The following is a 27,720-nucleotide window of genomic DNA, read 5'->3' on the forward strand; positions in this document are numbered from 1 at the left end:
GTTTTATTAGTAAATGATCAAGCCATAGCAGTTGCTTGTCTGACAGGTCTGTTAAGCTATTTATGGTATGGAGCAGTGGCTTCTTTTACTTACACTTGTCAAATCCAGGCCACAGAAGGTGAATGTTAGCCGAACTGGCACTAATCTGTCCATCATGGGGAGAGAACCCTCTCTTATTAAGCTGTTGCCATCTACATCACTGCCAGACATCTGATTTTTCCTGGAATAAGAAATGCAGTTTGTTTTATTTGCCCTTTTCTATGGTTCATAAAGAAGAGCGGGGGACCTCCCAGACATCAGCATTGGGTTTCTAAATCCTTCCTAGGGTAGCTTCACACGTACTGGATTTGTACCGGATTTCACACTGCGAGTACGCAGCGAAATCTGCTGCGAATCCTCATACTGCGAACCCCATCTGCAATGGGGTTACATACCCGCAGCGTAATTTTACCGACGGGAGCCCCAGATGCAGCCGCGGCGTGGAGCAGGTATCATATGCTGTGGGCGGTGGGGAGTTAAAGGGGCTGGCGTTACATACTTGCAGCAGGACGAAAATTACGCTGCGGGTATGTAACACCATTGAAGATTACAGTACAAGGATTCGCAGCGGCTTTCGCTGAAAACTCACAGCGTGAAAACCGCTGTGAGAATCTGCAAATCTGGTACCTCTGAAGCTACTCTTAGGCTGCATTCACACGTTCCGTGTTCCGCATGGAACACGGACGTAGAATGCCTGTAACGGACTCTCCCCCCGCCCGGTCAGCATATGTAATTAGATGCTGGGAGCGGGGGAACTGTACAGATATGTGCAGATATGTACAGATATTACAGCGCTGCTGCTTCATTACAGCACAGTGCATATCTGTACAGTGCTGCCCGGAGAAATCTGTTACAGGCATTCCACGTCCATCTTCCGTGCGGAACACTGAACGTGTGAATGTAGCCTTAAGGTTTTTATTATTTTAAATGGGTTTTTCAATTAAGAAACCTATTTTCTGCTAGTAATATATGTTCTAATAAATTAACATATATTGGTAAATAAAACTATTTTACCACCTTCCTGTGATTTTTCATGCTTTATTTTGGCTTTATTTATGTACTTCCTATTCACTACATTGTACATAGTGGTACACTGCTGGAATACAGAAATTAAGCTAATTCTATCTGCACCCTCTCTTTGTGGGAGCCCCCTGTGGCTTTAGTGGGTGAGGTTATAGTCAAGACAATATAATGGAAAGGAGGAGGCTGAATTCCCTAATGAAGGCTAGTGAGGACAACAGAGCTGACAGTTTGCCTTAGAAGAAGAAAAGCGTGACTGCCCAGAGAGAAATAGGAAAATGTAATTTATTGATTATTTTCTGTACAATAGAAAATAGATTTAATTTAGCAAAAAAAAACAAAAAAACGTAATGTTGGTTGTAGTACGCAGAATGGCTTTTGTTTTACAATTTAAACTGAATCGATAGAGAACTTTGGCGAATTTGCATTCCGCCATTCACTATGTAGATTTTACCTAGTGGGAGAGCAAATGCAAATTTCTTGGGTTTTCAAATGTTAGACTGCTTAGGCTTTTTTTGTTAATTTCTACTTACTGTACTGTATTCATATATGTTACAGGGGTATTTTCTGTTGGCAATGTATCTGTGGTTGAGTGTGAAATAAACTTTTTTTTCTCTCCCCCCTTTTACCCTTTTAAGGTGTGTAGTATGCATGTGTGATTTTGAGTCAAGGCAACTTCTAAGAGTCTTACCGTGCAACCATGAATTCCATGCCAAGTGTGTCGACAAGTGGCTTAAGGTGAGATTTTATCAAAAAGTTGTACACTTTCATGTATTGACTTATATCTCTGCTTAAACAAGTGTCATATTGTATGTTTCTTTTTATACCACACATTTTATTTATTTTTCCCATTCTTCTTTTTGTTAGGCAAATCGTACCTGCCCTATATGTCGAGCTGATGCTTCAGAAGTGCATCGTGATTCAGAATGACCAGTCTGAGAGCACAAGTCCAGCTCGGGTGTTCCTAGTCACATGTGTATTTTCAGATACACATGCACAACAACCATCCATTGAACTGAACCCGTGTGGCTTCCAGCCTATTCTTTACACAAAAGGGTCGATGGACCTCTTTTTGCACTGTGTGATTTAATCAATTATAAAGCTTCTAATTAGTCTTCACAATTATGGGATTGTTATACTAACCGTGTGATTGGGACTCCAAAGATTATTATTTTTTATATTCCTTAGCTTATTTTGTGTGTGCACTAACATTCCCTGGTTTTCGTGTGATCATTCCGAGTGTTTTTGCTGCAAGATTACGTGGATGTGATCTTTTAGCATGTGCTTTTATATTTAAACGGGAAAAAACTAAAAACAGAATACAGTGGTAGCTCCAAACAATTTAGCAATCTACCTTATTATAGAGCCTTCAGATACTGTGAGAGCGGACGGATGGAATGTAAGACTGTGTGGTAGTGGCCATGTTGCTTTTGTATGTTTGCTTGTGTCAAGCACAAGAGCATATGTATGGTTGGGAACATATATACCAGCATGTTCTGAGAAAGTATGTGTGTAGTATTACTTATGCTGCAATGTATAATCTTGTGTGTTATTTAAACAGTACTAGTACTGTACACTGGTTTATTTTCTTGTGTTTGCAGTTGCACACTGAATGCTAAGGGTGTAGCAATCTATAGGCATTTCATACCCCTTCCTTAAATTTTCACATGACTTTCATTCATACAACTTTTACCACTTATACTGCTTTTTGCTTATTTGTGCCACTGCAGGGAAAAAAAGAATTATTGTTTTTAACTAAAATACTGCATCAATAATGTGTACACATTAATTTTCCAATAGAAATAGGCTATCAATTTTTCACTATGTATTAAATTTGATGTCCGTTCTAGTGGTCACATCAATTGTGGACATAAAGCAACAAAAGCTAAAAATGTATTTACCACCAAAGATTAACTTGCATGTATCCCTTGGTGTCCTTCTAGCTGGCTAACGCTGTCAATAAACCTGTACACGTTTGCAGGGTCCATGTTAGTTAAACTTTGAAGGTGAACCTTTTACATCTGCAAGAAGTTTTTAGTTACCTATAACATCGCTTTAGGGGTAAGACGACTCTTAATTCCTTATTATGATGTTTTCTGGGGTATCATGTTTTCCTGGAAAAGTATATATTAGGTGGGTTTTTACTAGTATACTAGTTTACTAGTATACATTGATACAGTATGTTCTATCACGGCCACCACCTAACCACCTCTGGCTGCTACTCTATTATACTGTTCCATGTTTTCAGTTGGTTAGGTAAAAGCAATCACCTAAAAAAACTAAATGTATTGTATACCTGTATGTATCTCAGATGGTTAGAAACCAAACTGATGACAACCATGGGTCATAACCTACTGATATATATTGAAAGGTGCTGCAAAGAGTGCATGTTCGCAATAATTGTTTCCTCTAGTCTCATTGCCAGTTACTTTTCATTTTAGAAACATTTTCTTATGGCACAACTTTAATTCATTCAGATTGTACAAATAACTTATTAAAATATGAAAGCAAATAAGCATTGTAGATTATAAGGAAGAAAGTCCATGTATAAAGTAGTATGTAACCAAAAGACAGTTCTGTTTTTGTGTAACATTTTTTGGCTGGTTACATCACTGTAAATTAGTAAAGAAATCAGTCGTTATAAATCCATTTAAAGAAGAAGTCCGGCGATTTATAAAATGAGGCAGAGGGTAATTGATTACAGGTACAGACCTTCGTCTCCCCGTGCCCGCGGTGAACGGTGGGACTGGCCTTGGGAGCTCCGGAGCTGGGATCTCTGGCGCTGACACTTCATGGCCCAGCTGATGGACTGGCCGCTCATCAGCAAGTAAGTGGCTGGGGCAGGACGCTGCTCCAGTCACTGATTGGCTGAGCGGCCAGTCCATCCACTGGGACAGGCCTTCCCCTGAGTCGTTACGGCATCACAACTCGGGCGGGGGTCCTGCCGGTCAACGCGGGCACTGGGACAGGTAAGTCGATACTTATAATCAATTTCCCCTCTGCCGGCTGCCAGATTTTTTTTTAGATTGCTGGACTTCTACTTTAATAGCTCCTGCACATGAGCAGTAATATAGTACATGTATTTTTTTTTTTTTTATCAGTTTCTATACAAATCATGGAATGCTCTTTCAGAGACGCCATATAACAGAGTAATAATCCCTAGCAACATTGCTTTTGTGGTTGTAGCCATTTGCTTGTTTAATACCCTTTTTGCATACACAAAATGAATAGTCAAAAAAATCCAAGATTCTTTGGCTCAGTTTTTTTTTCCCCCCCATAAATACATCTTGTAGATTCTACTGTTTTTGTTCTTTCTTTTTTTTTCCTGCAATGCTATTTAAATGGTTGTTTTTCCTTTGGTTGCAATAGCACAAGCAGCACAAATATTAATATTGCTGTATTTTGCTGCCCGTCCCAGCTTTAAGTTGTGTGTGCGTGTGTGTCATATCTTGTGATGCATGTCTGACCCTCGTACTCGTCACAGTTTTGTGTCTCAAGACAGTGTTATTTCATGCTGCTTGTCCTTTTATCTGAGCTTGTGTTTCAGTGGACTAAGACAAAAGCACAATTTGCCTGTGGTTTTTACACAGTGTTGCCACCATTTAAAAAAAGACAACAAATAAACCACTCCACGTTATTAAACCAAATGGAGAAAAGTTGCTTTTACTATCATCTTTTAATTAACCAGCCACTGGACGTCATGTCATGTTTTTATTAAATTTATAAAACCATGTTATTGCAAAAGTTGTACACCACACTCCTCTTATAGTGCTACAAATACTTTTTTATATACTGAGAAGAAAGAAAAAAACTTTTTACCTGTATAGACTTAATAACACTACTACACTCAATATTCACTTTATTAAAGCATGCAAGCATCGCACTTTTTCTAGATTAGACTGAGATCAATGCAAAAGAAGGAAAAAGTCTAGGGTACACATTTAATATGTAATATTCTGTTCACTTTCTGGCACAATGCAATTTACAGAACCTCTTTATTTGACCACAAATTGTTTAGCAGGGTCACTATTCATTATTTGTTGTTTTTTTTTTGTTTGTTTTTTTTTATTGCACTCTGGAGGCTGGTACTTCTGGAATGTTTTTGAAATTAAATTTTTATGTTTTATTTTACTTTTTTTGCATGGGTCTCTTGCAGACATGTGCTAATTTACTTCCTGTGGTTAATGTATTAAATAGACCTATATCTCTATAAAAAGCACACATGCATGTGTTCTGAACCAGCTCGGACTGACTACAACTTTTTTTTCCCTTTAATTTTCACTAAAGACCAACATGTCCTGGAGCCAGAGGACGTTTCTCAGCTGTTACTGCCATATGTTCTATATCTGATGCCTCTAGCCCTAGCCTGCAGTAGTGCCTGACCTGCACAAGAATTAATACATATGTTGGTTGTTGCCTCCCCACCCCCATCCCTAAACTTTTTATCAACTGTTAGCTTCAGCATCTGGTATTTTTGTTTTGCATTTTCCTTTTGTTGTGCATGAAATCTTTTACTTTTTCATGTTTTATGGTTTTTGTCTAAGAGTGGTTATCAAGGCCTATAGATGTTCAGGGGTTTATTTGACATTCATTTTGTTTCTCTATGGTTGGTTTTTTAACTTACTTTGCCACTGTTACAGTATTTTTATTACCCCCTTCCCCATGAAATGTTTTAAACTGAATTATCTTTAGGCCTTACAGGAAGGAGCCTTTTTGCCTGTTCTCCCCTCTTGGTACATTGACAGTTACCTCATTTTGCTATTTATGTGTTTTTCAGATTTGCCAATGAAAGCTTATGAATTTTATTGGATTCATATTTTTCTTTAAATCGTTCTCTATCGTATCATTTAATATGACATGTAGTTTTAAATGTATTATAAATATCTGTAACCAAATCATTTGAAGGCTTGATAAATTTTTAACAAAATTTGTACATTTTTTATGAGAGTTACTAGTAATGCTTTACTAAGTAGTGCAATGATTTTATTTTATTTTTTTTATTTTATTTTTTACCCCGTGTCCAATTTTGGAGTTGAGAGAGGGTTGTTCAGTAATAAATGTATGATGTACACTTAGCCTGCTTTTGTCTCTTTTTTTGTGTTTTCTGTATTTAAGCTGATTATGTATTATCCTGTATTCCCCATTATAATAAGGACCTTTAATTTCCCCCTATCATATAAGCATATGGGAAGTAGTAATATGCAGGTCCTGCATATGCAGGACCTGCAGGTCATTGTTGGAGCATCCACCTTTTTATCTTTTCCTATTTGGGACTCATCAGGAAAAACAGAGAGCGTCCAAATTATGGTTTCAGCAGTCCTAGGTAAATAAGTTGAAACTGTGGGGGGTGTTCTGGAGATTCACACTTTTCTGTAATATGTAAATTTAAGAGCTAAATGGCTTTAAAAAAAATATCTGATATGTAAAAATTAAAGTAGTTGCCTATTATACCTTTCATTTGTCAGAGGCCTTTTGGAAATTTAAGTGTTGCAATGGACATGTACCCTGGGCAATTCCCTTTTGCATTAGTGTTGATAGATCTGCCTCATTGTGTTGTCTATAACAATGCTTTAAACTATGAGGGTCCTGACATCAACACTAGAGATGAGTGAACCTCGAGCATGCTCGAGTCCATCCGAACCCGAACTTTCGGCATTTGGTTAGCGGTGGCTGCTGAAGTTAGATAAAGCCCTAAGGCTATGTGGAAAATTTGGATATAGTCATTGGCTGTATCCATGTTTTCCAGACAACCTTAGAGCTTTATCCAAGTTCAGCAGCCGCCACTAATCAAATGCCGAACGTTTGGATGGACCCGAACTGGGTTCGCTCATCTCTAATCAACACGCAACAGGAGTTTCAAAGCAGAAGCTACACTGATTATGCCAACCCTGCATTATCGGGGTGTTTAGAATTGGCAAAGGTTTGCCTCTTCCATCATCTCATGTGAGGATTCACTCCACTGAGGGCTTCTCTACAGTACATTTGGATCTGGAAATGAGAAGATGGTAGCTGACACTGAAAGAGGTGCTGGGGGGGGGCAGTGCTGCAATTGGATAAGGTGCAAAGGGGGTCAATGCTGCTATTGGAAGCAATATACTGACTTGGGAGGGACATCGCTGCAGTCACTAATGGGCTATGCAGGCAATCCATTAGCAGAGTTGTGACGTAGCTGGAGAAGGAGATCCAGGAGTCCCAAAGCGGTAAAGCAGCTGCTGGAAAAGTTGAATTTTCACCTGACTTCTCCTTTAACACCCCATAGTGAAAATGGTATACAGAACGTTAGAAATCAATTTATTGAATAGGAAAAAAGTAAAATACAGTGGTACCTTGGTTTAAGAGTAACTTGGTTTAAGAGCATTTTGATAGAAGAGCTCACAGTTTTTCAAAATTATGACTTGGTTTAAGAGCATTGCTTTGGTTTAAGAGCTCCCTGTACTGTGGGAGCGCACATGGAGGAGGGGCATGGTCTGCATAGCGGGGTCTACAGCCTCTGACCCAGAAGGTCTTCCTCACCTTCCAAATCATACCAGATCCACTTCAGGCTGGGGCTTGCATCAGGGGACAGGACTGTGGAGGTAATCTCTCCATAGCTGTAACCCCTCTCTCCCCGGACAGAGAGCGCTGCATGTATGTGCCCACACATCTGCCCTGTTCATTCCTTCATACTCCCTGCAGTCTCTGTCAGCCCTTGTGTTTGCCATCCTCTCAATTACTGTACAGTAACCTATAATATCACATATTCTGCTGTTTCTGAATGTTTGTTTAATTAATTTTACATGTTATTCAGAATAATAAATCATTATTTTTGGAGTGTGGAACCAATTGTCTGCATTTCTGTGCATTACCAATTTGCTTTGGTTTAAGAGTGGATTTGGATTATAAGCACGGTCCCGGAACGAATTATGCTCGTAATCCAAGGCACCACTGTATTGCATTGCTATAAGTACCGTATTTCCCAGCATATAAGACTACTTTTTAACTTTTGAAAATCCGTAAAATCGCTGGACCTCTTATACATACGGTGGTTGGAGCTCAAGAATGGCTGCAGCCGCATCCCCTCCGTATGACAACAGTGCACGGCTCCCAGCTGACAGCTGCATTTAAATGGCTATAAACAAGCCTTCCCTGGTGTCTAGGTGCTGATCCCAGTTCGGTGATAGATTGCTCCACAGTCCACAGAAATCCAGAACATTGATAATTGAAGTTTATGTATACTTCAGTGATCTATATGAGAAATCATTAAAGTGTGTGTTGGCGCCCCTAGTAGAGCTATAAGTTAATACAATTTAAAAAAAAAGTTTTTGATTTAAAAAACCCATATTAGAAGTGTAAATCACTGCCCTTTTCCCTTTCTATAAATAAAATTAAAAATATATTTGATATTAAATTATGGCATTTCGGATCTTGCACAGTAAATGGTGTAGGCGCAAAAAAATTGCCAAAGTGCAAAATTACACACTTTTGGTAACATCAAATCGGGAAAATTTGTACTAAAAAAAGTGATCAAAAAGTTCCATATACTCAAGTAAGCTACCGATGGAGAGTGTGGAAGAGGGGTAGTCTTATACGGCATTCAGGCTGTTTACTTGGAACATATTTGGGAGCAATTACTGTCTCCTTGGGTATGATGCCACATGGTATGCACAAGTGGAATTGGGGATTTTATGCTATGTTTTTCAGATCCTTTCAAACTCTGTCAGGTAGAATGGGGACCAGCCATTTTTAGTTCACTTCAGAGATATTTGATTGGGTTCAAGTAAGGGCTCTGGCTGGACTACTTATGCCCCCGAACGTTCTGTAAGTTTTATCCATGTTGTGCATTTTCACGTACCCCTTGTCTGCCTCTTTTGTGTTCTGGTATCCTAAGGGCCCTATTACACCAACAGATATCTGACAGATTTTGAGCTGAAGCCAGGAAGCCTGCATTTTTTCACCTACAGACCCATATGAGCCCTTATTTTTTGCGCCACTAATTGTACTTTGCAATGACAGGCTGAATTTTTTCATAAAGTACACTGCAAAACCAGAAAAAAATTCAAAGTGTGGTGAAATTGAAAAAAAACCCGCATTTCTTTTATTTGGGGGGTTTTCGTTTTTACGCCGTTCGCCCTGGGGAAAAACTGACTTGTTATATATGTTCCTCAAGTCGTTACGATTACGGCGATATGTAACATGTATGCAATTTTGCACTTTGGGAATTTTTTGCGCTTACGCCATTTACCGTGCGAGATAATGAATGTGATTAATAGTTCAGGCGATTACACACGTGGCGATAGCAAACATGTTTATTTATTTGTTTATTGTTATTTATAACATGGGAAAAGGGGGGTGATTCTGCCGTTTATTAGGGGAGGGGGCTTTTTACTAATAACCACACTTTTATTTTAACTTTTAGGCTACAAACCCACTTGGCGGGTCTGCAGCGAGTCTCCTTGCTGCGTTTTTGCAGCGAGACTCACTGCAGATCCCAGCCCTATACTTTCATTAGCAGAGAAACTCGCAGCAGGGATGTACATCCCTGCTGCGATTTTGTCTGCAGCCCGCCCCATTAACCCCCTAGCTGCCGGACATTATACATTACCGGGTCCCCGTTCCTGCTTGCTTCGGGGCTCCCGGTGTCTTCACGGCCCGCCCGGCCAATCAGTGCGCTGCGGCGGGGCAGCGCACTGATTGGCCGGGCGGAACGTGCCGGGAGTCGCCGAAGCAAGCAAGAGCGGGCACCTGGTAATGTATATCCTGCCCGCCCCCCCTGCAGCCCCGATCGCCCCCGGCCGTACGATCGCCCCCCGCACCCCCGGCCGTACGATCGCCCCCCGCAGCCCCCGGCCGCACGATCGCCCCCCGCAGCCCCCGGCCGCACGATCGCCCCGAAGCAAGCAGGAACAGGGACCCGGTAATGTATAATGTCCGGCGGCTAGGGGGTTAATGGGGAGGGCTGCAGACAAAATCGCAGCAGGGATGTACATCCCTGCTGCGAGTTTCTCTGCTAATGAAAGTATAGGGCTGGGATCTGCAGCGAGTCTCGCTGCAAAAACGCAGCAAGGAGACTCGCTGCAGATCCGGCAAGTGGGTTTGTACCCTTACACTTATACTAGAAGCCCCCCTAGGGAAGGGGTAAGATGTGGGGATCGCTCCTCCGGGACAACGATTTGTCAATTTTGACAGCTGCATTTAAATGTCTAGTTAGCAGGCACAGCGATCTACCCGCGGCCACTATTGGCTGCAGTCCTCGGCTCCACATAGCAATTGGGAGCGGCCGGGTCTTAGCGCGACCCCTCTCTGAATCCAGGGAGCAGACTTATGCTGTACAGGTATGGCATGTGCCCTTAAAGGGAACCTAACACACACACACACACCCCTAGCCGGGGTGAAGGCTGCTAGAGCCCCGGATACTTACCCCATCTCACCAAGTCCCGCTCCTGGAGCTGGTCCCGGGATGATAGTTCCCCTTTAAACACATTTACATTATTTCCTATGGGAAAACACTGCTTGATTATCAAACTGCCTTCCAGAACCATTTAAAGAGACAAGTGTTTTAGTTTTTATTTTTATCATCATATGACCTGCTATGTGCCTGTATACTGCCTTCATATGACCTGCTATGTGCCCCTATACTGCCATCATATGACCTGCTATGTGCCGTATACTGCCTTCATATGACCTGCTATGTGCCGTATACTGCCTTCATATGACCTGCTATGTGCCGTAAACTGCCTTCATATGACCTGCTATGTGCCAGTACACTGCCTTCATATGACCTTCTATGTGCCGGTATACTGCCTTCATATAACCTGTTATGTGCCCTGTATACTGCCATCATATGACCTGTTATGTGCCCCTATACTGCCATCATATGACCTGCTGTGTGCCCGTGTATTGCCATCATATGACCTGCTATGTGCCGTATACTGCCTTCATATGACCTGCTATGTGCCGTAAACTGCCTTCATATGACCTGCTATGTGCCAGTACACTGCCTTCATATGACCTTCTATGTGCCGGTATACTGCCTTCATATAACCTGTTATGTGCCCTGTATACTGCCATCATATGACCTGTTATGTGCCCCTATACTGCCATCATATGACCTGCTGTGTGCCCGTGTATTGCCATCATATGACCTGCTATGTGCCGTATACTGCCTTCATATGACCTGCTATGTGCTGTATACTGCCTTCATATGACCTGCTATGTGCCGTATACTGCCTTCATATGAACAGCTACAGAGAGGGGAGGTATACAGTACTGAAAACATGGAAACTTTGAAACCTCTTCTGTGTTGTCCTCACCCAGGATGATAGGTAGTGCCTAAAAATGGCAAATTATGGTGAAGCAGGATTGTGTGGGAATTTATTATAAGCTACAGGTTTTCAGTTAACATGCCTTACTTATGGTTTTCAATCAGCGTGGGGGGAGGGGGTGGGGCTCCATTTCAGGTTTCGCCTCAGGCAGCAGAATGCCTAGAATCGGCCCTGGTAACAAGTTGTAGCAACAAAGGTTTCATAAACAAACAAACCTAATGTCTGCCCAGCCCTGCAAGCCTACTCTGTGGCTTACACTGTCTGTATTATGTATAGTAGCAATGTCTCTTGATTTGAAAGAAAATTTTTTTGTTGAACTACTCCGTTAAAGTAGGCCCCATCTCCATTCATCCCACCAGATGTATTAAGAGAAGCATGCACACCAAAGCAGGTGTAGATTTCCGCCATGATAAATTAGGCGTGGGAGGAGGCCACGTCGGGTGGTTTGCGCAAAAATGTGCACCCTTTCCATGGCACACACCAGAGCTGCATTTAATAAATGATGTGCCTCATGTTTTTAGTGACTACAGTCACAGACTGTATCCATGTTTTCATAGACTTCCTAGGGCTGCATTCAACTTCTTCAGCCATCTCCGTATTTAAAGGGGTTATCCAGCGCTACAAAAAAATGGCTACTTTTCCCCCTCTCTTGTCTCCAGTTTGGGTGGGGTTTTGAAACTCCGTTCCATTGAAGTAAATGGAGCTTAATTGCAAACCACACCTGAACTAGAGACATGGCCGGATTAAAGGGAGGACACCAGGGGCACGTGCCCAGGGGCCTCCACCACTAGGGGGCCTCCACAAGCCAGAAACCGGAAGTGGTGTCTGGGAGCTAGTCCTGTGCTAAAAGCATGAGGAAACAGTACCTGGACACAACACTGCATGCTGTACAGGGAGGGAGGGGAGGTATAGGGTTAATCCTCTGCAAACAAGCTTCCAGGTGCCTGTCTCCTGCCGATGACCTCACTCCCCCCCTCCCCTTCACTGAGGAGTGGACAGCCGGGGACCTCAGCAGCGGAACCTGATCTCTCCAGCAGGGATGTGACATCATGCTGCTGGCTGGAGAATCTGTCACAGCGGATGACAGGCTGAAGGAAGAGAGAAGACCCGTCCTCTTCCCAGATCAGGTGAGTATGAGGTTTTGTTTTGTGTTTGGGCACATGAGAGTAGGGGCATGTACAATGGGGGCACATTACAGCAGGAGGTATATACTATAGGGAACATTACAGCAGGGGGCATACTATGGGGGCACATTAGAGCAGGTGCTATATACTATTGGGGCACATCAGAACAGGAGTATATACTATGGGGGCACATTACAGCAGGGGGGTGTATACTACGGGGGCACATTAGAGCAGGGGGTGTATACTATTTGGGCAAATCAGAGCAGGGGTATATAATATGGGGGCACATTACAGCAGGGGTATATACTATGGGGGCACATTACAGCAAGTTACTCTTAAACCAAGGTACCACTGTAATTAGATTTGGAGATTAGATCACTATTATATATTAGATATAATGGATGTTGGGGGTTGTAATTGATTTGTCATGTGAGCCTGAATGTGTGAACAGGCCAACTCCCCTGCTCTGCTGTCCCAGTATAACTTGTCACTAGTGTAGGTACACTATAAATAAATAAAACTGCACTGTGGGAACATAGCTTTAGGCTTTAAACACAAAGTTGTGTCCACTATATGATACATAGCCCAAAATATAGACTCTGTGCAGCCTATGATATATAGCCTGTGTGCAGTGTATAGTATATAGCCTGTGTGCAGTGTATGATATATATAGCCTGTGTGCAGTGTATGGTATATATAGCCTGTGTGCAGCCTACGATATATAGCCTGTGTATGTCATATGCTGCACACAGGCTATATATGCCATAATCCTTAGGGTACATTCACATGTACCATATCTGCTATAGATTAAACACAGCCTCAGCCTTTAAGTACTTTCTGGTTGCTCTTTACTGCTTCAGTAAGTGTGCATGGTTTGGAAGTGAAGATGGGACCTAGACTTGCAAATCCAGCTTCCACCTGCGATTCACTACTACATATGCTAGCTGTGGTCGCAGAAACAGTGGGTAAGAGCGCACAGAAAGTGCTGTGTTCTCGCATTGCATTATTAACATAAACACAAAGTGGGAATACACCCCAATACTCACCCCTCCCTCATCCTGTCTTTATGGCCTGGCATCTTCCTCTGGACTGCAGCCTCTAGTGACCATCACATGCAGAACATTTGAGGATGCTGAGCCATACAGCCAGGAGTGAGGAAGGGTAGGTACTAAGCCCCCTACAGTAATCAGCCCCCTGTATAGATCGCAGTATGGCTTTCTTTTTTTTTTGGGGGGGGGCAACAAAATTGTTGCCCAGGGCCTCCATCAACCTTAATCCGGCCCTGACTAGAGACAAGAGTAGGGGGAAAAGTGGCCATGTTGTTGTAGTGCTGGATAACCCCTTTTAAATGCCAAACATTTGGACTTAAAGGGGTTATCCAGCGCTACAAAAACATGGCCACTTTCCCCCTACTGCTGTCTCCAGTTTGGGTGGGGTTTTGAAACTCAGTTCCATTTAAGTAAATGGAGCTTAATTTCAAACCACACCTGAACTGGAGACAACAGTAGGGGGAAAAGTGGCCATGTTTTTGTAGCGCTGGATAACCCCTTTTAAGTATGCTCAAGTGGTTCTCATCTCTAGTCAATACAAAATTTATATCATTTTATAGTGTGTTTTGCTACTTAAAATGTGTTAACTTTTTGTTTACTATATTTTAATTTGTATAACTTTTTTTCCCTTCTACCTAAGGAGTGACGGGAGGGCTCCTTGTAGCACAAACTGTAGCTTTTATTGGTAACCTTTTGGGGTAGATGACTTTTTTGATTTCTTTATGTGTTGCCATGTGTGCCATGTGTGAACATAGCCTATAGAAGTTTTTACGATTTTAAACTCCTGCTCCCAGAGGCCCCTGATATTCATTATAGAATACACTTCACCCACTGAAATGTATCATAATTGAGAGAAATCACTAGTATTCATATTCTGCCACTGCTTTTGTCCCCCTGTTTGACCATCAATCAGCAGCATGTGGGTGCCAGGTTTAGCAGCAGCTAATGAATACTAGGGACTTTTCTGTTGCAGCACTGGGTGTGCACTACATACCTCAAAATGTAAGTCTGTATAATGCCCCCTTCACATGTTCAGAAAATCTGTCCGGATTTCCGGACCCATAGGGATACATTAGTCACGGACACCGTTCAGGATTTTTCCTAAAGGGTGTCCGTTCCGGAAAATAGATCAGGATTTTTTAGATCCTGTCCTATTTTATGCCAAAAGTCCACCCCCCACCCCCCAATTGCACCCCCCGAAACCAGAGCACCCGACACCCCATTCCCCCCCAGCCGCCCTGCCAGAAGTCCAACCACCCCCGCCCCCTCCATCTCACCTTGGGGACCATCACCTTCAAGACCTCAAGAAGGAAGGAAGGAGAGAAAGAGAAGAGGACTAGGGAGGCCAGGCAGGATCCAGGACCGGTGGGATTATTCCCTAAAACTACTACTTCTATCATGTCCTGCTGACAGTCCATGATGGGAGTTTTAGTTTTGCAACATGTGGCCATTCAGGTTGCAGAACTACAACTCCCATCATGTCCTGAAATTTTTTATGAAGACAGTTCTAGTTTTGCAACCTGTTGCTCTCCCTGTTGCAGAACTACAACCCCCATCATGCCCTATTAGCAGGCAATAATGGGAGTTGTAGTTCTGCAACAGACTAGAGGAATACACAGTATAAGAGGGGGGAGCAGTGGCAGATTATAATATGGGCGTTTTGGGGGGGCCCATGCCACGCCGACCACATTATAATCCACCACTGCCTGAGAGCCACAGCTGATGCGCGGCTGCTGGGGATGTCCCGTCCTGTCCCCGGCAGCGCGCGCATCAGAGAGCTCCCCGTGCGCCTGTGGCTGTGACTTCCGGCCCACAGGGAGCTCTCTGATGCGCGCGCTGCCGGGGACAGGACGGGACACCCCTGGCAGCTGCACATCACCCGGAGGCTGCAGAAGGAGAGAGGCTCGATGGGGGAACGGACGGCAGGTGAGTTGTGTTTTTTTATTTTTTTTTTATTATCTGCACGGGGGGGGGAGGAAGGTGGACCAGCTATAAGGGGAGGAAAAGGGGGACCAGCTATAAGGGGAGGGAAAGGGGGACCAGCTATAGGGGAGGGGGGAAAGGGGGACCAGCTATAAGGGGGGAAGGGGGGAAGGGGGGACCATCTATAAGGGGAGGGAAAGGGGGACCAGCTATAAGGGGAGGAAGGGGGACCAGCTATAAGGGGGGGGAAGGGGGACCAGCTATAAGGGGGGGAAGAGGGAAGAGGGGCACCATCTATAAGGAGGGAAGAGGGTGACCATCTATAAGGGGGGACCATCTATAAGAGGGGGACCATCTATAAGGGGGGAGGAGGGGGACCATCTCCTATAGCATTGTAAAAAGTAAGAAAGAGAAAGCTGGACACTATAATACAGCGCACACCATCAAATCCAACAATATGCAAAGTTTATTAGGACAAACAGGAAAAACACCACAAAAACAGCAATAAAATCAATTAAAAACCACAAAGGTATATGAAAAACTAGGCAGGAGGACAATAAACTCTCCTACTTTACCAGGGAACCAAACATATTAGTAATGCTCCACATGATCAGATGTAAAACTCATAAAGTGCATAAGAGTAAAATGGCCGGCAGAGTGAAAGAAGAAAATCTATAAATACAAAGCAATATACCATATGACGGATCCAAAGTGCTGTAGTGCAAATGTGCAAATAAATCATATAATCATTGTCAACACCAATATGAACCTCTAACATAACAAAAAATGCCCAACCATATATGCCACATGAAGTAAATTACATGGGAGCAGATACCCTGGTACAGACCCAACGCGTGTCGTCACACACAGTGACTTCGTCATCTCCTATAGCATTAGCACCCTCCTCTCCTGACATCCTCTGTGCTGCTGTGACCTCCCCTGTAAGATCAGCACCCTCCTCTCTTGACATCCTCTGTGCTGCTGTGACCTCCCCTATAGGATCAGCCCCCTCCTCTCCTGACATCCTCTGTGCTGCTGGGACGCTGGGACCTCCCCTATAAGATCAGCACCCTCCTTTCCTGACACCCTCTGTGCTGCTGTGACCCTGCAACCTCCCCTATAAGATCAGCACCCTTCTCTCCTGACATCCTCTGTGCTGCTGTGACCTCTCCTATAGGATTAGCACCCTCCTCTCCTGACATCCTCTGTGCTGCTGTGACCTCCCCTTTAAGATCATTACCCTCCTCTCCTGACATCCTCTGTGCTGCTGTGACCTCCCCTATAAGATCAGCACCCTCCTCTCCTGACATCCTCTGTGCTGCTGTGACCTCCCCTATAAGATCAGCACCCTCCTCTCCTGACATCCTCTGTGCTGCTGTGACCTCCCCTATAGATCAGCAATCTCCTCTCCTGACATCCGCTGTGCTGCTGTGACCTCCCCTATAAGATCAGCACCATCCTCTCCTGACATCCTGTGCTGCTGTGACCTCCCCTATAAGATCAGCACCCTCCTCTCCTGACATCCTCTGTGCTGCTGTGACCTCCCCTATAAATCAGCAACCTCCTCTCCTGACATCCTCTGTGCTGCTGTGACCTCCCCAATAAGATCAGCACCCTCCTCTCCTGACATCCTCTGTGCTGCTGTGACCTCCCCTCTAAGATCAGCACCCTCCTCTCCTGACATCCTCTGTGCTGCTGTGACCTCCCCTATAAGATCAGCACCATCCTCTCCTGACATCCTGTGCTGCTGTGACCTCCCCTATAAGATCAGCACCCTCCTCTCCTGACTTCCTCTGTGCTGCTGTGACCTCCCCTATAAAATTAGCACCCTCCTCTCCTGACATCCTCTGTGCAGCAAGGGACCAAACATTATGTTTATTGGGGCCAGCAGGGAGGGAAGGCAGGCAGTGTTTATTGGGGACAGCATTGGGGGGGGGGCGGCAGTAGTGGATTATAATGTGGGTGGATTGACTGGGGGGAGGTCAGGTTAAGTGGACAGCCCGGGGCCCAGGGTACATTTAATCCGCCACTGGGGGGGAGGCAGGGGCACAGTAGAACTACATCTCCCATCATGGTGTGTGTGGTAATATGCAGAAATACATTACATAATGGGAGTTGTAGTTCTGCAACAGATTAGAGGATGACACATAGCAAGAGGGGGAGACAGTGACACATTACATGAGGGAGGAAGGGGTACTGTACACAAGGGGGAGCGGTGGGTACTTGTGGTGTGTGTTGGCATACTACACCATACTGAGAACACTTCTTTTTTTTTCTCGTCAGGAAATCCTGAAAGCGTTTCCTGATGGTTTCCTGAAGGTAAAAATGGATTACTGTCGGGAAATCCTGATATTTTTCTGATGCCATTTGAGGCCTCCTGATCAGGATTTACTGACAGTAAAAACTGACATGGACGTGTGAATGGGGCCTAAAGCAGCGCTTCTCAATTCCAGTCCTCATGGCCCATCAACAGGTCATGTTTTCAAGATTTTCTCAAAAACACAGGTGTTCTTTTATGGCATAACCTCAAAACATGACCTCTTGGTTGGCCAAGAGGACTGGAATTGAGAAGCACTGGTGTAATGTATATGTAGATATCAGCATATTTACAGATCCCTGAAAACAGGGAGTTTATCTCTATATCATGCTGCCCTCGGTAAGGATTCCGAATTGCATGCCACATAATGTTCTCTGACAAAGGTTATATTTACAGAACATGTGTGTTATTGATTTTCGTGTGCTTGGGTGTGTCTAAAGCAATGAGCTATCTACAGCCACTAGAAAATATCTAAATGAAACCATTGGTTGTTCATTGCTGATCCTTTCAATCAAATTTATAGGGCCCAGATTGATAGCTCTAGTATAAAATTACAGGTTTGTTCTTTGGATAACCCCTGTCCATATAGACAGTGCAGAGAAGGGTCCGTTGCATTTTACAGTGACTGCTGTGGTTTTCCCCAGTGATCTACTATTGAACAACAATAGTATTTTGTGACCCACACAGTTAGGAGGTATATAGTGGGTGGAGCATGAAAATCAAGGAAGCATTGCTGACCCCCAGCAAGCCTGTCTCCACCCCTTCCCTGCCCTGCAGGATTGCTGTACATTGAACTGGGTCATGTATGTCAATTACTAAAAGAAGAGAGGGTTGGGGGGAAAGGAGCTCTGGTATGCTGTATCAATGGTCATAGACCTTGCCTGTAAAAAGCCTGTCTTATAATGCTGTTAGGGAGGGAAGGCAGTAAAAAAAAAAAGGTTACAGTAGGATGATATGTCAAAGTTATTGAAAATTATATCAAAATATATATATATTTTCTATTCAAATACTAATTATTTTTTTCTTTTTTTTCAAAAAAATATCCATAAAAAGAAAAGCAATGAAGAAATACTTTCCATCCATAATAAATAAATTCCAATACAAATACACTGGCAGTGGATAAAAAAAGCCTTAGGATTATGGTTACAACACATGTAAGTCTTCCTTACATTATAAGTATTATCCAGTAGGGTTAATCCCCCGATTGCCACCTGCCATTATTATAATGAGGAGTTATAAATAAATAAATAATATAAAATAATAATAATAAATATTATAAAACTCAGGGAACTTTTAAGAGCACTGCACAGGGCTATATTACATTGCGACTTCACAGTGAGGGGAGATATACTACATGGGGCTGCTGCACAGGGGGAGGATGGCTACACTACACTACAGAGGGAGCCTATACTATATAGGTTCTGTTGCACAGTGGGAACCTATAGGAAAGGGAAATTGCTGCACTGCAGGGGACTATCCTATATGGGGACGGCTACACAAAAGAAGTCTATACTTTATGGAGGTACTAGGGGCCTATAGTATATGGAGGCACAGAGGTGGCCTATATTATATGGGGGCACATAGAAAGCATATGGGGCACAAAGGGGGGGGGGTAAAGTGTTATATTATGCACAGAGGGATCTGCCTAGTATAGAGGAGCATAAAAGAGTGGCTTAATTATGTATGGAGGCAGAGCACACAGGAGCTCTATTACTATATGGAAGCACAGTACTATATAGGGAACAAAGGGGACCTAATAAAAGATGAGGACATAGAGGGGCCTGGCTACTATTTGGAGACTAAAACTAGGCCTAACTATGTATATGGAGCACAGAGGAGCACTGTTACTTTGTGAAGCAATACACATGAGGACTTTGTATAGAAAATAGCATGGTGCTGGAATGAGAAGCCTAAAATGTTTGTCTGGTAGATTCTATGGAGATGACTGGAGAAGTCTTTGTGATAGCCGAGCCAGATAGAGAAGAAAAGGAATAACGAAAGAATGCAGAGAAGACACCCCCTGTGAGTCACTGGATATAGCTGCACTATAATCACTTATAACGTCTGCAGAACCTGTGTGGGCTGGATCTACCTTTATATGGTCACTGCTTAGGGAGAATATCTGTCTTTTTATAGTGGATTTTATTCAGTAACAGTACGGTAGTATCATCCAGTTACTGTGTTGTGAAGATGGTAATGGTCATGTCGTATTATTTGCCCTGAGTATACTGGTATCATTAGCAATATTTGTGTTTATATAGTGGATTTTATTCAGTATCAGTATAGTAGTATTAGTCATTATGTACTTGGTATTGGTAGTGGTCATGGTGTGGTTGTGGTTATGTTACGTGTATACTGGTATTATTGGTAATATCCGTCTCGGTATACTGGTATGATTGGTAATATCTGTCTTGGTATCCTGCTACTGCTATACTGTTTGGTCAGTAACAGGGTGGTGGTAATGTGTTTGGAGATAATATTTACTTTTTGTATGCCGGTGGTATTTGTTAATATGTGTTTGTTTTTTTATATATTCTAGAGTTTTCCCTGGAGCCCTATTTATGCCTCTAAACACTGCTGTAGCCTGTGGCTGGCAGATGTGCCCCATACCATGTGATTATTTGAGGCAGGTCTATAGTGTAGGGTCCATCCTGGTGAGGTCACCTTATCATGGTGAGATGGTACACACTATTAAATCACTTGGTATGCTAAGAACTTTATTATTTTATATAGCAGTATTGCAGTTCAAAAATATCAATATAATACATATATGTTACAGATAGGAGATAGATGATACACAGATAGATTATTAAGTTGATATATGGTAGGTAAATAGACCCAGTATTAGTTATTTTATAGCCTGCTAACACAACCAGCTGCTACCTATTAATGATGAAAAGCTTATTACCTATATGGCCTTTATATGTAGGCAGAGATAGTCAGGTTATAGGAATTAGCCAGGATTTTTTTTTTTATATAATTTTTTTCCCCAAAAAAACAGCACCATACCTTCCATTAAGTTGTGGGTTGTATTACAATTAAGCTTTGTTCACTTCAATGGAACTGAGGTGCAAAACTCTCACACAGAAGAGTAGCGCAGTTTTTAGAAAAAGCTGCCATATTTTTTGAATCCTGGGTAACCCTTTTAAAGGAAATTTGTCAATCACAGCTGCCGATCCTGGCAGACAGGTGTTAGGGAGATATAAGTGACAGGACCTTTAGTCGCCATTTGTAAAAAAAATTAAATTTCCCTTTTCATAACCAGCTGAAGTGTCACAGCAATGACAGCGGCAGCACCGCCCTGTATGACAATCAGGCAGAGCAGAAGCAGGATAGGGAGATGATGCTGCTTGGCTCCACCTCTATGACACTTCAGCTGGTAATGGATGATATTAAATCTTTAAAGTTAGTGATCAGCAGCACTAAATATCCAGTCACTTCTATCACCCCAGCACCTGTCTCTGGGATCTGCCGCTCTGTATGGACATCACAGATTAGCTAGGCTAGAGGTTAGCTAGGCTTTCTTCCAGAAACAGCATCACTTCTGTTTCAGTGTGGGTGTAGGTTTTACAGCTCAGTTCCAGTGACATGAATAAAGCCTAATTGTAATACCACACACAACCTGAGGACAGGGGTGGCGTTGTTTTCCCAAGAAAATAGCTGTGATTTTTTTGTAATCTTTGATAACCCCTTTAGGAATCTGTTCACACTACATAGAGTCCTGGAGCTAAAGGAAGGAGATGTGGTCAGCACTCTGTTCCGTATCTGGTGCATGTGGAACAGGTTCAATGTAGTGAAAAACTTGGCACACAGGATTTTTTTGCTTGACTCTCACTTTTATTCACACACAGCGTAGGCACATTGTTGACAACCATTTGTGTTGAGAAAGGCTCAGGTGAAACCACAACGCATTCAAAGCGTGCCTACACAGTGTGTGAATAAAAGCGTGAGTCAAGCAAGAAAATCCTGAGTGCCACGTTCTCCTTCACTACATTACCATAACGTGCAACACTTTTTTGGTGGCAAATTTGGCACAGCTAATACCACCAAAAAGGAGGTGTAAAGAAAACACGAGGACACACTCAAACTCAGGATTTGCAGCCAAACGTTCCACAATATTAAATAACACCGGAATGAGGGCAAAACAAGCTTTCCACAAACAAGCAAATATTAGTAAATCTAGGCCTGTGTATCAGAAGAATAAAATGGAACCGCCCCTACTGGGTATCCAAAGGATCAGCTCATTAGTAGTGTTAAGCAAAACTGTCAATATGTTTGGGTTCAGCAATGTTATCCAAACCTGCATGTTAGCGTTTAATTCGCAGTTGAAGAAGTTGGATGCCGCCCAAGGGAGTGCTGGAAAACATGAATACAGCCTACCTGTGAAATGCCTACACTGATGGGTCAGATCTTTCTGCCATTCACACTTCTTGACAGATCCTGATTGCCTGTAGCATTTTATGTTAAGTATACTTGTGGGTTACAATGCTGTAGATAACAAAAACATTGTTCTTAAAAATATTGTCATTGTCCATCATTGTGATTTGATGGACCACTGTACAGTTCACAAAAAAAAAAAGATCAATCTAAAAAACAATATACAAGGGCCAAGCACCATTTCAAGTAGAATAACTAGGACCTTTAATACAGTTCAGATAGTCCATGCAACATTTGATTATATAAATAAAAAGGGACACAGAAAGAAAACTAAATGTAAAAAAAAAAAAAATAAATACCATAAATAGCAATGCAAAAAAACTTGTCTCACCTGTTGAACTGCAATATAGCAAACGTTTAAGAGAGCCTAGACGTTAAAGGGTTAATGAGTGCTTGCTTTGTCACGTGTGAAGAAGAATCTAGTTTCATTTCCTGGTGAGAGAAATCAGTCGTTCCTTCATTTGAACAGCACAAGGCAAAGCCATAGTTTTCAACACACAGATAAAGTTATACAAGACCACAAAGGAGCTGGCAGAAACCGGTATGAGGAATTGGGTAGACCATTATAATACAATCGACCGGTTGCACGTGTAGACCCAGGTGAGTGATCAGAACATCAAGCAGGAGGAGCAGTAATGGACAAGGAAGAAAAGGGGGATATTTTGCAGAAGAGAAGGATCTGCAAGACAAATTCACAGATGATGGCCGCATCTACCTCTGACTTGTGCCAACCAGTTGATCAGTGTGATATATGTGGTTCTAGATGCCCCTTGCCCATGTTGATGTCTTGTGGGCACCGCTTTTGTCTTGGCTGTTTGGAGGGTTTCTGGCAGAATCTTCCGAGTTGTGAAAGGCCATGCCCTACTTGCAAATTGCCAATGGAAGGGCAAACAAGAGAACACCAACAGCCCTTACAGTGTGACTTGTGCCCACCTCATAGTCCATGCATTGCCCAGTGGAGCTGTCTAACGTGTGGGGAGTCATATTGTACTGAGCACTTTCAGCCACACATCCTAGACGAGAATAGGGCTAACCACCAAGTGCAAAGCTCAGAAAGAGAGGAAGCCAAAAACATGAGGGAAATGAGGAGACGAACACACTGGTGTGTGGAGCACAGAGAAAGGCAAGTGGAGCTCTTCTGCGGGGCATGCAGAGTATGTGTGTGTACACTATGTCCCCTACTTGGAGAACACAAAGGCCACCCAGTGACGCTCATACAACAAGAAGTCATACACAAGAAGGTACCCAGTTCTATTAACATCATTGTTTACATTGGTTAATATAAATGATATGTAATATTTTATCTAATGCTTGCTGAAGATGTAACAATTTTGAAACAATATTGGAAGATACATGTTACAATTGACTTTAAAAAGCTATGCGTTTTATAATATGAAGTACCTTATCGACATTCTAGCTAATGTAGTCTATGTTTTATCTACATGGCTTATCTACAAGTCAAAGTCCATTGTGTAGCAATAAATATTATGAGGTGTTCACTTCACAAGTTATTGACAAGTCTTAAGTCTAAAAAGGTTGTGTTCACACAGTCAGGTTTTAATAGCAATAAATGAATACAAAGCCATGGATACAATGGGTTTGAAAAGAGGAGTAAAAAGAGGAAGAGCCCGATGTGTTGGGGAAGCGGGCGCTGACCAGTCAGCTCAGCTCAGCGCTTGCTCTTGATAAGTGTCCCCACCATAGAGTACAAAAGCAATCAAGATACAGTAACTATTATTGTTTATAGAAATGTATTGTGCATCAGTAAAAATGTAAGTATCCCTTCTTTAACACTGCTCCTTTAAATAATTGCTACTTTTAAGCAAGTTTTTACTGCAGAAAAGTCCCTAGGTGATTATTTTGGACCTCAGTGGACTAGAGCTTGGTGCATACAACATAGGAATTCAGAGAGGGAAATTTTATACCCAGATATGCTCTCAAAACTGCCATAAAGAATTATTTGAGTGCACACTTTTCTTTGTCTCATATTGTAGGACATTTGCATAAAATATGTAACATTTGGCAAATATAAGAGAAGGGCTAGTTCTCTTCCTTGTCTTGTTCTTACTAGATAAACAGTTCTCAACATAGGAGTTCCCTTTGGTTTGAAAAAAATCTAGATATTTTTTTTTCTTAATCTGATTCTAATTTACTGCCTGAGCTGTAAATGGCATTTAGAGATATGCTTTATAGTAAGCCCCATAGACATGGCGACAATACATAGGACTTGTTATATTGAGATGTACAGTATGTCATACATTATTGAGTGTACTCTGTGACCTTTGAAGAGGTAATTCCACGGGATCTGCTGTTGTCTTAAGGCCCTATTCCATGGAACGATTATCGTCCGTATTCGTCCGATATCAGCCGTTACGGCCGATAATCATCCCGTGGAATAGGAGGCAAAAATCAGCCGACATGTCGACTGATCGCTAAAATAGTTTGTCTTTCAACATCTTGAAAAAGCAAACAACTTATATAGCAACAATCTGCTGCTGTCGCTCTGCAGAATAGGAGCAGCAGCAGCAGACCGCCGCTATATCCTATGGGCTGCCCGGACGATCAATGATCACCCTGGCAGCCCCCCCTGCATCTCCCTGCGGCCCTCTCCAGACTGCTCGCTGCTGCCACGTGGAATAGAGCTGGAATTGCTCCTCACTGTCGGCCCGTGGAATAGGGGCTTTAGACTGATGCCATCTATCTGTGTCACATGTTGCTGCAATGCTGTACAGATCACTTTACAGCAGCCTTTTCTTATCACTACAGACAAAACAGGAAGTCTCAGTTTAGTTTTAAACGTAGTGGTGGATATGAAAACGGAATGATTTCAAGATTATTTTATAACCTAGATGGGAAAACTGAAAACTAAAAAAATTCTTTAAAAACATACATAGGTGATTTTCTGTTGATACATTTCCTTTAACCTGATAATGACTGATGGAACATATATCCACCTTTTAGCAGCTGCTGGTTCCTGCACCATAAAATCCTTCAGAATGATTGCAGGGTCATGGACAACACTGGAGTGCACTGGTGCTGGCAGATTAACATTTTCAGGATTGACAAGGAGAAGTCCATTGTTGACCCAACAGGCACCCAGAAGCCAGATAATGGCCTCTGGCCTGCCACCTATGGAAGCCTGTGAGGTGTAAACAAAACAAACAAAAAAATAATGTGAGAAAAAGTGTCCCTCTCCCAAAAAAAACAATGGCTGTTGTATTGACTGTGAAACGGCTGTTGTTGCATTGAAAATTGCATTGAAATCTTTGTAATGCTGTTCTTTTGCCTCTACCGCTACAAAATTTACTGTTTTATCATCTGTTATAATTGACAAAAATGAATACAATTTGTCTTAAAAATAATTGCATTGAAATCAATGCACAACAGCCGGTAATAATTCACATGTCAATTATTACAATGGCCGTTGTTTGCATTGACTTCAATGCAACATATTTTTTAATGACAAGAATGGCCATTCTTTTCATAAAAAATACATTGTGTGAACATAGCCTAAAGGGGTACTTGGAGACTCGAATAGAAAAACTTTTTTTTTTTTTGTTAAGACATTGCTTTAATAAAGTTACATTACCTCCGTTGAGTGTCAGCAGTGAGAGGTGACAAAGGCTCCTCTGCTGCCACTGTTTGTGTTGGGAACTTTAGGGCGTATCTAAGAGTCCTTATAGACGGAGCCTTTTTTGGCCATCTATGGTGGCAAACAAGTGCCAATCTCGTGCCTTTATACGGCACAAGTAATCGAGGGGCCAGGCCACATGAACAATCCTTGTATCATTCGTGCAGCCATTGAAATACATTGCCATTGGCTGTGCGGTTTATATATGATGATTTTTAGGGCTGCATAAATGATGTGCTTAGCTGACAAGCGATTTCTCACACTTTGGCTGAATGTTAGCACTTTTACATGGGCCAATTATAGGCTGAATGAGCGTTTCTAGCAAAACTCATTGTAGATATTTAGCCCGTGTAAAAGGCCTCTAAGCCCTGAAATTGCCTATCCCCTTCTCTGATCAAGCACATATATATATATATATGTGTGTTCTTATAAACAGTACCCAGGGGGAAGCTGCCAGACATGATTGTTGTGTGCGATACCCTCTACACAGCCAGCTTTTACGGCTTGCTTAGTTGGAACTACTATATTGTAAGGTATTCTAAATTTATTTAAGCAATATTTTAGGCTGGGTTTACACTGCATTTTTTGCAGTCCAATTAATGTATAGATTTTATGGGGGGAAAACACAGATGCAAAAACAGACCAAAGGACCAAAACAGATGCGTGATTGACCAAGTTTTTGTGTACGTTAAAAGTAACCATTTAAACATGGATACGTTAAACGGACTGCAAAAAAGCAGTGAACCCGGCCTTAACAAAAAAAAAAAAAAAAAAAAAACATTTCTAGAAGTATCACTGCATTTATTATAAAAGTATAATGTTATTTAGCCCGTACAGTGATAATTCCAAAACAACTATGGAATAATTTCCGGTTTTGGTCATTTTTCCAACAAAAAAGCAGAATAAAAATCATCAAAAGACTGCATATACTGACACAACTCCATCCAGTATATTTTTTTTTTATTGATTTCATTGTGCAAAACATAAACTAAACTATACAAATCGGGTATCACCATAATCATGTAGATCCTTATGGTGACAAACAAAAAATAGTTCAGAGAACTTTGCTTTATCAAATAATAAAAAAAAAAATCTTATTCTCATAGCTAAACTGCAGGAATAACCAGCCGTGGAATAGGCCCAGTAAATGAGCGCCGATCTAGCAGATCAGCGATTGTTTACATCGTTGATCGGGCCCTACTCGGCCCGTGGAATAGGACCCTTAGCATTATTTTTAACTTTTTAATAGACTTCCACCACAGATGGCGAGGCCTAGCCTTTCCTTTGGTCTGTCTGCTGAGGCCCAGGCATTGCTTCAGTCTGATAGGTGAGGCTCCACTAGAAAAAGTTTGAAAAGCACTGTTATAAACAATCATCTTGGCTATACATAAAATTGACTTGTAACTATTTAGTATATGCTTAGTTAGGCAGATTCTTGTCATGTAAAGGCATTGTTACTGGTTTGCTCCTAAAAATCTAAGAGTGGTATGCATCATTAGCCCATTTTTTCCCCTAATGCACTTATCATGGGCTACACAAACTATAAAAAAAATATACTCTGTGCTCAAAAACAGCCTTTTCTCTAAAATAATAAATTTTTAATAAAAATGTAAAATTTTAATTTGTATTCTTTTGTTAATCCACCTTTGTTTTTTTTAACCACTGCCTAAATGCTTCAGGGCATGCTCTTAATCAGATTCAAGCATGTCTCAACTGAAATCTGATCCCAGGTCTCTTCTACATGTTCCCAGTGTTCGTGCAAGTCAGGCTATGAATATAGCTTTTCCTTCAACTGTTCCCACAAGTGTCTCGCACCCCCTCCTAATAGTCTGTAAGCTCATGCATGCGAGCAGTGTTCGATTGGGTTGAGATCTGGGGA

The 27,720-nt window shown here is 42.2% G+C and overlaps 2 protein-coding genes and 1 long non-coding RNA gene across 5 annotated transcripts in view; 2 read left to right on the plus strand and 1 right to left on the minus strand.

The window, feature by feature from the left end:
* RNF38 (ring finger protein 38) overlaps positions 1-6,134 on the plus strand; it is a 256,727-nt gene extending 250,593 nt beyond the window's left edge. For all 3 annotated transcript variants that reach the window (XM_069962196.1, XM_069962197.1, XM_069962199.1), the window contains 2 exons: positions 1,698-1,797; positions 1,927-6,134. In XM_069962196.1, the coding sequence (XP_069818297.1) occupies positions 1,698-1,797; positions 1,927-1,989 (163 nt within the window). In that variant the 3' untranslated portion in view covers positions 1,990-6,134. The remainder of the gene's footprint in view (positions 1-1,697; positions 1,798-1,926) is intronic.
* LOC138785829 (uncharacterized) lies at positions 3-23,352 on the minus strand. The gene is made up of 3 exons (XR_011362160.1): positions 22,926-23,352; positions 22,542-22,642; positions 3-220 (listed from the first exon to the last, which is right to left on the minus strand). It is a non-coding gene; the product is annotated as an uncharacterized lncRNA (long non-coding RNA).
* Positions 22,636-27,720, plus strand: part of LOC138785827 (tripartite motif-containing protein 14-like) — a 48,028-nt gene continuing 42,943 nt past the window's right edge. The window contains exon 1 of the mRNA XM_069962200.1: positions 22,636-23,451. Coding sequence (XP_069818301.1) covers positions 22,846-23,451 — 606 coding nt within the window. The 5' untranslated portion in view covers positions 22,636-22,845. The remainder of the gene's footprint in view (positions 23,452-27,720) is intronic.

The sequence above is a fragment of the Dendropsophus ebraccatus genome, chromosome 3 (genome assembly GCF_027789765.1).
Source record: "Dendropsophus ebraccatus isolate aDenEbr1 chromosome 3, aDenEbr1.pat, whole genome shotgun sequence".
Lineage (NCBI taxonomy): Eukaryota > Metazoa > Chordata > Amphibia > Anura > Hylidae > Dendropsophus > Dendropsophus ebraccatus.